The following is a 13,061-nucleotide window of genomic DNA, read 5'->3' as shown; positions in this document are numbered from 1 at the left end:
ACGACAGGGAATTGGGATGATTGACGTGCACATAACGGGGTGGAAGTGGGACACAGGGTAATGAAAGCTAATGGATTATCTCTGGTCTCTTCACATTGAGCTGTAGTCTGGCCAGGGTGCCAGTGGAGGTATGTGTAGGATGAGATGGGACATCCACCGTATCTTCAACCGGCTTCTTTACATCTAATCGGCCTTGTTCATCTGCTTCTCCCTCTCCTCTTTGGTGATTTGAGCTGCAAGGCAATTAGTCTAAGTCGTTAACCATATTTCCAATTTAAAGACATGCTATATCTATGGTTGGTGATCAATGTAGGACTGATAATTATTTATTTATTAAATCTAATTCTTATCTTTTTACATGTTATTTCTATATAAATTCTATAATTAATATCCATGCAATTTGATGAATACTTACCACTGAGGAAATGATTATGTAACTTCAATAACATTGGGATTAGAATAACATCTGCAGTTCAATTTGTTAATATCAAGATTGATTTTTCAAAAAATCTAGAGTGTATAGATGAGGTAAAATGTGTCATCCTTTCACATTATCCAATATTTTGTAACATATTTTACCTTCTCGTACCGTTAAATTAAGTGAGATGGACCATACACATTATTACATACAGTAATGTATAGTACATTTTAGTCGTTTAGCAGACTCTTATCCAGAGCGACTTACAGGAGCAATTAGGGTTAAGTATTTTGGCACACCTTTTATTCTTCTCTAATTAACACAAATTAAACAATTCTATAATAATGGGATTGACCTCAGTTATTACTGAGTGTGGGGGCTTACCTTGGGGGAAAGTGCCAGGTGCTGGGAATAAAAAGGGTAGAAGCGTGACAGGACACAGCATGGTGGGGTTACAGACAGAAGGAGAGACACGTCAGCAGATGGATCATGTAATGGTGGCAGGATCCATTTAGAACCTTTAGATGTATTCCAGTGTACATTCCAAACGTCCGTCAGGGAGTTAATATACAGTTGAAGTCGGAAGTTTACATACACTTAGGTTGGAGTCATTAAAACTCATTTTTCAACCACTCCACAAATTTCTTGTTAACAAACTATAGTTTTGGCAAGTCGGTTAGGACATCTACTTTGTGCATGACACAAGTAATTTTTCAAAAAATTGTTTACAGACTAATAATTCACTGTATCACAATTCCAGTGGGTCAGAAGTTTACAAACACTAAGTTGACTGTGCCTTTAAACAGTTTGGAAAATTCCAGAAAATGATGTCATGGCTTTAGAAGCTTCTGATAGGCGAATTGACATCATTTGAATCAATTGGAGGTGTACCTGTGGATGAATTTCAAGGCCTACCTTCAAACCCAGTGCCTCTTTGCTTGACATCATGGGAAAATCAAAAGAAACCAGCCAAGACCTCAGAAAAAAATGGTAGACCTCCACAAGTCTGGTTCATCATTGGGAGCAATTTACAAACACCTGAAGGTACCACGTTCATCTTACAAACAATAGTACGCAAGTATAAACACCATGGGACCATGCAGCCGTCATACCGCTCAGGAAGGAGACGCGTTCTGTCTCCTAGAGATGAACGTACTTTGGTGTGAAAAGTGCAAATCAATCCCAGAACAACAGCAAAGAACCTTGTGAAGATGCTGGAGGAAACAGGTACAAAGGTATCTATATCCACAGTAAAACGAGTCCTATATCAACATAACCTGAAAGGCCGCTCAGCAATGAAGAAGCCACTGCTCCAAAACCGCCATAAAAAAGCCAGACTACGGTTTGCAACTGCACATGGGGACAAAGATCATACTATTTGGAGAAATGTCCTCTGGTCTGATGAAACAAAAATAGAACTGTTTGGCCATAATGACCATCGTTATGTTTGGAGGAAAAAGGGGGTAGCTTGCAAGCCGAAGAACACCATCCCAACCGTGAAGCACGGGGGTGGCAGCATCATGCTGTGGGGGTGCTTTGCTGCAGGAGGGACTGGTGCACTTCACAAAATAGATGGCATCATGAGGAAGGAAAATTATGTGGATATATTGAAGCAACATCTCAAGACATCAGTCAGGAAGTTAAAGCTTGGTCGCAAATGGGTCTTCCAAATGGACAATGACCCCAAGCATACTTCCAAAGTTGTGGCAAAATGGCTTAAGGACAACAAAGTCAAGGTATTGGAGTGGCCACACAGCCCTGACCTCAATCCTATAGAAAATTTGTGGACAGAACTGAAAAAGGTTGTGCGAGCAAGGAGGCCTACAAACCTGACTCAGTTACACCAGCTCTGTCAGGAGGAATGGGCCAAAATTCACCCAACTTATTGTGGGAAGCTTGTGGAAGGCTACCCGAAACGTTTGACCCAAGTTAAACAATTGAAAGGCAATGCTACCAAATACTAATTGAGTGTATGTCAACTTCTGACCCACTGGGAATGTGATGAAAGAAATAAAAGCTGAAATAAATCATTCTCTCTACTATTATTCTGACATTTCACATTCTTCAAAATAAAGTGGTGATCCTAACTGACCTAAGACAGGGAATTTTTACTAGGATTAAATGTCAGGAATTGTGAAAAACTGAGTTTAAATGTATTTGGCTAAGGTGTATGTAAACTTCCGACTTCAACTGTACCCTTATGAAGACACAATGATATGTCTTTATATGTTAACATGAAATCTGAAATAGGAAGAATATATTTACTGTATTTGCCTGCTAGATTATACTATCATTACAATGATACATGTTCTAGACTTGTACATGCCATTTCACACATAGAAGTATAATTCTTCCATCTCAGATTTGATGTCCAAATGTATTATTTCATAAGGAAACCCCAAAACATGTTTCAAATATGAGTTGGGGAGCATTCACATATGATGACATTTTCAGACATTCATATATGACTTCATATTTGATGGACACGTGTGTACTAAGGGTACCTGTTCCAGACAGGAAATAGAGTGAAGTACACCGGAAGTTGGAAACCTTGACAATTACATCCCTATTTACGGTGGTCATAACTGTAACAATCACCATGTTGTACCGGGTCGGACCCCCCTTTGCCTGAATTCTTTGGGATATGGAAACATTGCTGAATTGGTATCAAGGGCCCTAACGTGTGCCAGGAAAACGTTCCCCACACCAGTACACCACCACCACCAGCCTGTGCCGTTGACACCAGGCAGGATGGGGCCATGGACTCATGCTGCTTACGCCAAATCTGCTGCAATAGCCCATCCGTGACAAGGACCGACGTGTTGTGTGTTCCGAGATGCCGATGCTGGCACCCGCCCACCCGACTAGAATCACCACTTTCGACGGGTCTGACCTAGAGTATGTAGACAACTACAAATACCTAGGTGTCTGGTTAGACAGTAAACTCTCCTTCCAGACTCACATTAAGAATCTCCAATCCAAAGTTAAATCTAGAATCGGCTTCCTATTTCGCAACAAAGCCTCCTTCACTCATGCTGCCAAACATGCCCTCGTAAAACTGACTATCCTACCGATCCTTGACTTCGGCGATGTCATTTACAAAATAGCCTCCAATACTCTACTCAGCAAATTGGATGTAGTCTATCACAGTGCCATCCGTTTTGTCTCCAAAGCCCCATACACTACCCACCACTGTGACCTGTACGCTCTTGTTGGCTGGTTCTCACTACATGTTCATCGTCAAACCCACTGGCTCCAGGCCATCTATAAATCACTGCTAGGCAAATCCCCGCCTTATCTTAGCTCATTGGTCACCATAGCAGCACCCACCCGTAGTCTGCGCTCCAGCAGGTATATCTCACTGGTCATTCCCAAAGCCAACACCTCATTTGGCCGCCATTCCTTCCAGTTCTCTGCTGCCAATGACTGGAACGAATTGCAAAAATCTCTGAAGCTGGAGACACTTATCTCCCTCACTAACTTTAAGCATCAGTTGTCAGAGCACCTTACCGATCACTGCACCTGTACACAGCCCATCTGAAATTAGCCCACCCAACTACCTCATCCCTATATTGTTATTTATTTTGCTCTTTTGCACCCCAGTATCTCTATTTGCACATAATCTCTTGCACATCTAGCATTCCAGTGTTAATACTAATTGTAATTATTTTGCACTATAGCCTATTTATTGCCTTACCTCCATAACTTGCTACATTTGCACACACTGTATATATATTTTCTGTTGTATTTTTTGACTTTATGTTTTGTTTATTCCATATGTAACTCTGTGTTGTTGTTTTTATCGCACTGCTTTGCTTTATCTTGGCCAGGTCGCAGTTGTAAATGAGAACTTGTTCTCAACTGGCTTACCTGGTTAAATAAAGGTTAAATAAAATAAAAATAAAATAAATAAATAAAAAAACACAACTGCACTGTTATTTGCCTGTTTGTGGCCCGCCTGTTAGCTTGCACAATTCTTGCCATTCTCCTTTCGACCTCTCATCAATGAGCTGTTTTCACCCACAGGACTGCCGCTGACTGGATGTTTTTTGTTTGTCGCACTATTCTTGGTAAACCCTAGACACTGTTGTGCGTGAAAAGCCCAGGAGGCCGGCCGTTTCTGAGATACTGGAACCGGCATGCCTGGCACCGACGATTATATCACGCTCAAAGACACTTAGGTCACTCATTTTGCCCATTCTTACGTTCAATCAAACAGTAACTGGATGCCTTGATGCCTGTCTACCTGCTTTGTATTGCAAGCCACGGCCTCATGATTCATTGTCTGTAGATGCTAACCATTTTCGTGAACAGGGTGATGTACCTAATAAACCAAGAATGATAATGGATTTGGCAGTTGGTTTTCAGAGCTGTGGAGGCCAGGTGTGTTAAGGAGCTCACCAGCAGAGAAAACGTGAGTAGTGTTAGGGATACTTACGGCGAATCTCCAGCTTGCACTCCACTACGTCTTCTCCACTGGCATTGACTGCTTTGCACATGTACACTCCCCCGTCAAATGAGCAGGGCTTGCGGATCTCCAGGGTGAGTACGCCCTGCTTACTGAACATACGGTACTTGGCCTCGTTGGAGATGTCCATCTTGTTTTTGTACCATGTCACTTTGGGCTGAGAGAGAGAGGTTACAATGTGAACTAGATTTGCCTATAACAATGCATTATGGCAAAAATAATGAAGTAATAATGTCTATCTGCTATAACTAAGGCTCATAGTTTTTACTGGTCAGGACATGCTTGTCATTCCCCTACAGCACTAGTAGCATACATGATGATAATGTAATGGTCATGCTGATTTCATGGTGATTCTGATGGTGATAACAGTGACTGTATCATTCATGGTTAGTAGCATAGGCTTTATCTCTGTCATTCTCACTTGTATAGGGACACCTCACCTTGGGGATGCCTCTGACAGAGCAGCTGAGGGTGGCGTTGTAGCCTGCTATGACTGAGCGGCTCACCAGAGGGTGTGTGAACTTAGGCGCCTCGGAAAAGTCATGCTCCTTGTAGGTTGGAGGCTTGTATTCGAAACCTGATGAACAGATGGACAGGTGCAGTGCTCAACTTATGTTCAGAAGGTTTATGGGTTTTACACAGGTGGCAGTAGTGGATGTTAAAAAATGTTTTATTTCATGTGAATTCTGCTCCTACATACATACACAATGACCATGTTAAATGTATAACTTTTGTTTGTTTATAGATACTATGTCAGGGTGGTATTACAGTAATGAACAGTGCACCAGGTATGGGAGCCCACCTGTTTTCTGGATGTAGGCGCTGTCTGCTGAGAAGCAGGGCTCTAGGCTGAGGCCTACCATGTTCACAGCATAGATACGGAAGATGTATTCATTCCCCATGATGAGGTCAGCCACCACACAGTTAGTTCGCCTATATAGCTCATAGACAGTGTACCATTCCTGAAAATCAACCACATTTTAGTCAAAGACCATATTTTAGGGCTACCAAAATACTACAGTTCAACTAAACCACAATGTCAGTGAAACGTGTATCGTATCTGAAGATTATGCCTTTGTTAAATGTTTTTCATGACGAAATGGAATGTTGGTTGTTCAGGCCAAAGGGGGGATGTTTTATGATGTTATTTGAAATGTGCCGCTTGGAGGGTGACGCCCGAGGGGAGACTGGTGATTGGCCAGAAGAGGGAGTAGCCCCTCCCTTTGCATTGTTTATAAATAGGGGGTAAACGATGAGACGGCAGAACGGCCATAACAATCTGGGAGCCGTTCTCCGGACATCGCGAGTCTGTATCTATGCTGTAAATTCGTGATTTTAATAAAAGCCTCTAACACGATGCAGCATAGCGAACTCTTTGTTGACAGCGATAATTGCCACCATTCATCATATACGACACGTGTCTCTTGAGAGAATGAGTATGCATGCCACCTTCTATGAATGTATGCCAAACAAAGGGGCCCAACAGTTTTATATTTAGCAATGGGGCATCTCAGATATCCAATTGAGATATTGTTCTTTGTAACATGATAACCTCATATCTCACAGCCTGCCATTGTGAGATGGAAGAAAATTAATTGGGTCTAATAATGACTCGCTTGAAACCTGAACAGGGAGCATTTTATTTAGCAACTAACCTTGCAGCTCAGAAGTACAATGGCTTTGCATCACTACACAGACAAGCCATGTCCAGTATGAGGCCAAGGCTGGGGGCTAAAAACAGGGTGTGCTTGGCTTGCTGTGCTCTGGGTGGCTGCCTGGGGTGGTGGAAGGTGGCAATTGGAGATCAAACAAACAGGCCCAGAATGCAGCTCTCTTTGCCCACAAAGACTCTCTGCCAAGCTGTGGTTGACTGTGTGTCACAAGGGAGGGTAAAATACCCCTCGGTGACCATGTAGCATTCTTCCCCTCACATAGTGTACATACAGTAGTCAATTATGGCTGTGTGTCAGAGAGCTTAGCTACCTTGCCTTCGCAATGGTATGGTTATTAAACCCAACGTTCTAACACTCAGAGCTTGGCATAGTTCACTCTGAGCCCAGCCAGATAACTAACTGATATTATCAGGCACCTCTCCCTCTCTCACACACACACTGGGATGACCTCTGTGTGTCAGTTAGAAAATAAATATTAGCCTAATCATAATTTAGAATATAGATCATGCTTTCCTGAACCTGCCATGGGTGGGGCAGTGTATGATCTTCGTATAACCTTACTCATTCAATATTGTCTGACCAATATTGATTGCTAATTTTGTGTCGTATATGAACCTCTTGCACAAATTGATGAAGAGAACATTTTCATGTTAAGACACTGCCCAGCACATTGACTCTCACCATGGTCTTCTTGTCAGCCTTCTGAACCATATATCCGGTTATTTCACAGTTTCCATTGTCCTTGGGTGGCTTCCACTCCAGAGCCACGTTGAAGCCCCAAACATCCATGATCTTCAGTTTCTCTGGAGACCCTGGCAAATCTAAAGATAAGAAATAATATTTTTTGAGTCAATATACTGTACCATAACTTTGTCTTAAACTCCAATTCAATTAATCACAGATAAAGGTAAACCACATGGCGGGTACACTTAGAATATTGTTTACGCTGTATTTTAGGGGAAGGTGTGGTTTTGTTTCAATATCCAATGATAATGTCGGCAAAGGGACCAGCTTGCGGGATGTGTCGGTTTCAATGTAGTAATCACCTCAGATACAGCATAAACCCATTCTGAGTAAACCGATAGTGCCACCACAGGATCAATCATTACATTTACATTTACATTTAAGTCATTTAGCAGACGCTCTTATCCAGAGCGACTTACAAATTGGTACATTCAACTTACTATTTCAATGAAAGACAATATGGTACAAGAAATTACAAACATAATAAAATTTGAATAATATTACATCCTTTTTACATTACTTTCTCTTCTTATAGGGCCTTGATAAGCTGGCTTCAGTTATCAACTTATCCAATAACTGAATCCAAAATACTCTTTCTGGTATGTGGACATTGCAAAGTCTCTGTTTGTGTGAATGATATTGTTCACTATGATATGAAAGTGACTCATCAATCAATCATAAAACATTTCCATTCTATTCAAAACCATTAGAGTTGTAAGGAGTCCTCACCGACTATTTGAATTGAGATGCTGGCTGTGTCCTCAACATTCTCAATCTGCAGCTTGATTTCGTACTTCCCAGAGTCCTTCCTCTCTGACTTGCGGATGAAGAGGATTGTGTCGGTGTCGCTGTTCCGGACGCTGACCTGCTTCGGGTTCAGAGGCTCCCCATCTTTAGTCCAGGTGATCACAGGCCTTGGCTTACCCTAAAATAAAAAATAATTGAGATTGGAAATTAACATAAACATTCTCAGATTTGTTTTTAAGGCCAAACCAGACTCTGGAGGACTACAGGACAAGTATTTGTGAAAAATTGGTTTACCTCAGTAGCCTTCATTTACTATAATATAATACACCATTTAGCAGACGCTTTTATCCAAAGCGACTTACAGTCATGCGTGCATACATTTTTTTTGTGTATGGGTGGTCCCAGGGATCGAACCCACTACCTTGGCATTACAAGCGCCGTGCTCTACCAGCTGAGCTACAGAGGACTACACTATATAATCATTATATTTCCAGGGGTGATGATGATTTCCATACATCTTTAAACTAAGAAATTTGAAATGTGAAATTGTTCAGATATTTTAATGGCAGATTTGAACCTAGATAAGTGTGCCTAATGGATACAGTAGATGGTGGTACATTTGGCGGTGGCCCAGACTCCTTGGCTTGTGGTTTTCAGCAGTCACTCACTATGAGCTGCTTAAGAGAATCATGTCTGTATCAGTTATCAGTCTGTCAATTGTGTTACTAGGACAGTTTCAAAACTGAAGCCCTACAGTATGTATTTATAGTCTTGAGGGAAAAGCAGAAAGCGTGCAGATCTGACCAAAGCTCTAGTTTCAGCATGGTGAGGTATAAAGAGACATAGCGTGATTTACTGTAGTGTTTTTGCAGACTGTAGTATACTGTAGTATTTACTGTAATGTTTTTGCAGACTGTAGTATACTGTAGTATTTACTGTAATGTTTTTGCTGTCTGCAGTATTTACTGTAGTGTTTTTGTGGACTGTAGTATACTGTAGTATTTACTGTAATGTTTTTGCTGTCTGCAGTATTTACTGTAGTGTTTTTGTGGACTGTAGTATACTGTAGTATTTACTGTAATGTTTTTGCTGTCTGCAGTATTTACTGTAGTGTTTTTGTGGACTGTAGTATACTGTAGTATTTACTGTAATGTTTTTGCTGTCTGCAGTATTTACTGTAGTGTTTTTGCAGACTGTAGTATACTGTAGTATTTACTGTAATGTTTTTGCTGTCTGCAGTATTTACTGTAGTGTTTTTGTGGACTGTAGTATACTGTAGTATTTACTGTAATGTTTTTGCTGTCTGCAGTATTTACTGTAGTGTTTTTGTGGACTGTAGTATACTGTAGTATTTACTGTAATGTTTTTGCTGTCATTACTGTAGTGTTTACTGTAGTGTTATTGTTTTATTATTTTTGAAATACAAATGGGGGCTTTCTCCTTGAGGAAACCTTCAGTACCAGTCAAAAGTTTGTATACACCTACTCATTCAAGGGTTTTTCTTAATTTTTACTATTTTCTACATTGTAGAATAATAGTGAAGACATCAAAACTATGAAATAACACATATGGAATCATTTAGTAACCAAAAAAGTGTTGAACAAATCAAAATATATTTGAGATTCTTCAAATAGTCACCCTTTGCCTTGATGATCCCTTGTAGCTCAGTTGGTAGAGCATGGCGTTTGCAACGCCAGGGTTGTGGGTTCGATTCTCACAGGGGGCCAGTATAAACATTTTTAAAAATGTATGCACTCACTAACTGTAAGTCGCTCTGGATAAGAGCATCTGCTAAATAACTCAAATGTAAATGTATGACAGCTTTGCACACTCTTGGCATTCTCTCAATCAGCTTAACCTGGAATGCTTTTCCAACAGGCTTGAAGGAGTTCCCACATATGCTGAGCACTTGTTAGTTGCTTTTCCTTCACTCTGCCATCCGACTCATCCCAAACCATCTCAATTGGGTTGAGGTCGGGTGATTGTGGAGGCCAGGTCATCTGATGCAGCACTCCATCACTCTCCTTCTTGGTGAAATAGCCCTTACACAGCCTGGAGGTGTGTTGGGTCATTGCCCTGTTGAAAAACAAATGATAGTTCCACTGAGCCCAAACCAGATGTGAAGGCGTATCGCTGCAGAATGCTGTGGTAGCCATGCTGGTTAAGTGTGCCTTGAATTCTAAATAAATCACAAAGCACCCCCACACCATAATACCTCCTCCTCCATGCTTTACGGTGGGAAATACACATGAGGAGATCATCCGTTCACCCACACCGCGTCTCACAAAGACACAGCGGTTGGAACCAAAAATCTCACATTTGGACTCTAGACCAAAGGACACATTTCCACCGGTCTAATGTCCATTGCTCGTGTTTCTTGGCTCAAGCAGGTCTCTTCTTATTATTGGTGTCCTTTAGTAGTGGCTTCTTTGCAGCAATTTGACCATGAAGGCCTGATTCACACAGTCCCCTCTGAACAGTTGATGATGAGATGTCTGTGACTTGAACTCCGTGAAGCATTTATTTGGTCTGCAATTTCTGAGGCTGGTAACTCTAATGAACTTATCCTCTGTAGCAGAGGTAACTCTGGGTCTTCCATTCCTGTGGTGGTCCTCATGAGAGCCAGTTTCATCATAGCGCTTGATGGTTTTTGCGACTGCACTTGAAGAAACTTTGAAAGTTCTTGAAATGTTCCGTATTGACTGACCTTCATGTCTCAAAGTAATGATGGACTGTCATTTCTCTTTGCTTACTTACATGACTGTAAGTCGCTTTGGATAAAAGCGTCTGCTAAATGGCATATTATTATTATTATTATTATTATTTGAGCTGTTCTTGCCATGATATGGACTTGGTCTTTTACCAAATAGGGCTATCTTTTGTATACCCCCCTATACATAAAAAACGGATGTGGTTTCGCGGACATTACTGTAGTATTTACTTAAGTATTTTTTTGGTGCTGATAATACTGTAGTATTTACTATAGCATTCTACAGTATACTACAAAATGCTATAGTAAGTACAGATGTAGGATCTTAATTTGAGCCTGTTTGCTACAGCAGGAAAATAATCCTACAGTAACAGGAAATGTGAATTATTATGTTGATTTTGATTAATGGACATTTTTGTAGAAATATTAAGCCTTTTTCAACCTCAAATACACTACAAGTTTTCAATTTCCTGCATTGCAGAAAAGTTCTCCTGCAACAGGGTGATCAAATTAAGATCGTACATCTGTACTACACATGACATTGGGATACAGTGTGTAGTATAGTATTCTACAGTACACTAGAGTTTACTAAAGAATTCTATAGTAAGTAGGCCTACTGTAGTATTCTATAGTAAACTATTGTATTTTTTCATGTGGGTAGCACCATTCCATAACTTAATGTGCACCAAAGAAAAACAAATAGCAATTTATAGTTCCTGTGTCATTCAACATATTTGTTTTATGGGCAAGGGCACCAGCATATATTCAGTACATTCATCCTATAGAGTGTGAAGGGTGTACTCTACCCCGTACCTGGAAAGGGATCACAAGGTTGATTGTCTCCTCCACTTTCTTAATGAGGGTCTGGCGGAGATTTCTTGGAATCCAGATTTTGGGTTTCTCTGTGAGCAAAAATATCATAAGATGTCAATTAATAAAAGTGTTTGGGTACTGTTTTGTGGTGTGCTGTGTGTGCGTGTGTGGGGAAAGTGGTAGGCTTGGCGTGTTTTCAATACTGTCAATCAGGGGTATCAATTAGGGCTAGCTTTGGGCGGGAAGGCTGTTTGCCTGGCTGCAGTGAACAGCCCAACTTTCATCTCAAAACAGTGCAGAGGTGGAAGATGGCTGTAGTTGACTAGGTAACTGCTGTTTGACTTGACATGAAACTAAACTAGAGTTTTTAATCCCGGTGCTGAGCGGGGGTGCGTGCTACACCACTGCATATAACTATAAGTTTTCACTATCTAAGATGTACCAAATAAATTATCTCCAGCTCAAGGCTCCAGCAAACTGATTAGCCTTTTGAGATGCTGTAGTTATATAACTTTATGGGCTGGGTTGTCTGTCCTTGCAATTAGTTTATGTTCGCTTGCACTTGTTAGCATTTAGCTAGCGTCCGCTATGATAATTTATTTGGGGAAAGAAATAGCAGCCGTTGTGTGCACTGCCGGTAATACCATATACCCCACTATGGTACAGAAACGGTATGAAGGTATGAAAATCTGGATACCGCCCAACCATTGAAAGTGGTTCATGGCTCAGACTTTTCCCTGAGACTGGGAGTACCAGAATACCTTTCAACTATCACGTTTAGCTTGATGGCACCATTACTGGTCTAATGAGTTACTGTTCATGTACATTGACCAGCCGCCTGTGAGGTAGTAGTAAGCGTGAGTTGACAACATCAAGTGCTTGTCAGTGCTACTGGGCAATTCCACGGTAACAATGACACAGACTTTCACTTAAAAATGTATGTCAAACAAAAACCAATGATTGGAAAGTTAAACAAACCATACAACTCTATGTACAAGGACTACTTTTAACAATTTCCACAGAACATTTGACAAAAACACATTTACTTGAAAGTTTGCAAAGTTTGGTAACAGAATGAGGGTTTGTGCCACCATTCTGTTACCAAACTTTGCATCTGCACTGTTCTACAAGTAAATGTGTTTTTGTAACACTTTCAATGGAAAATGTTAAACGTAGTCCTTGTGCATAGAGTTGTATGGTTTGTTTAACTTTGCAATCATTGGTTTTTGTTTGACATACATTTTAAAGTGAAAAATCTGAGTCTCAGTGTCACTCTGTCACTGTGGAATTGCCTTACTGCCAATCAGCACTTAGTGATAGTATCATCCTGTCAGCAAGCGGAAAGGCCGGGGGCTTCAGTGTGCATCTGAGACCTCAAAATACACCTCGCAGCTAATCTGTTAGGTGCTGAGAGCGAAATAGCTGATGACCTTGGCAATGTGTGTGTGTTCCCAAACATGATCTGTGAGCCCTGAGATCCATGTAGGG

The 13,061-nt window shown here is 40.9% G+C and overlaps 1 protein-coding gene across 1 annotated transcript in view; it reads right to left on the bottom strand.

Annotated features, from left to right (window-relative positions):
- Window positions 1-183: 183 nt before the first annotated feature.
- LOC311128577 (myosin-binding protein C, cardiac-type-like) overlaps window positions 184-13,061 on the bottom strand; it is a gene marked incomplete at both ends in the record, with an annotated part of 28,052 nt that continues 15,174 nt past the window's right edge. The window contains 8 exons of the mRNA XM_084160763.1: window positions 184-233; window positions 803-823; window positions 4,857-5,043; window positions 5,327-5,463; window positions 5,689-5,848; window positions 7,241-7,380; window positions 8,033-8,228; window positions 11,574-11,662. Of these exons, the coding sequence (XP_084016889.1) occupies window positions 184-233; window positions 803-823; window positions 4,857-5,043; window positions 5,327-5,463; window positions 5,689-5,848; window positions 7,241-7,380; window positions 8,033-8,228; window positions 11,574-11,662 (980 nt within the window). The remainder of the gene's footprint in view (window positions 234-802; window positions 824-4,856; window positions 5,044-5,326; window positions 5,464-5,688; window positions 5,849-7,240; window positions 7,381-8,032; window positions 8,229-11,573; window positions 11,663-13,061) is intronic.

The sequence above is a fragment of the Coregonus lavaretus genome (assembly GCF_964263955.1).
Source record: "Coregonus lavaretus genome assembly, chromosome: 4".
NCBI lineage: Eukaryota > Metazoa > Chordata > Actinopteri > Salmoniformes > Salmonidae > Coregonus > Coregonus lavaretus.
Note: the sequence above shows the minus strand (reverse complement) of the source record. Positions and strands in the feature narration are given on the sequence as shown.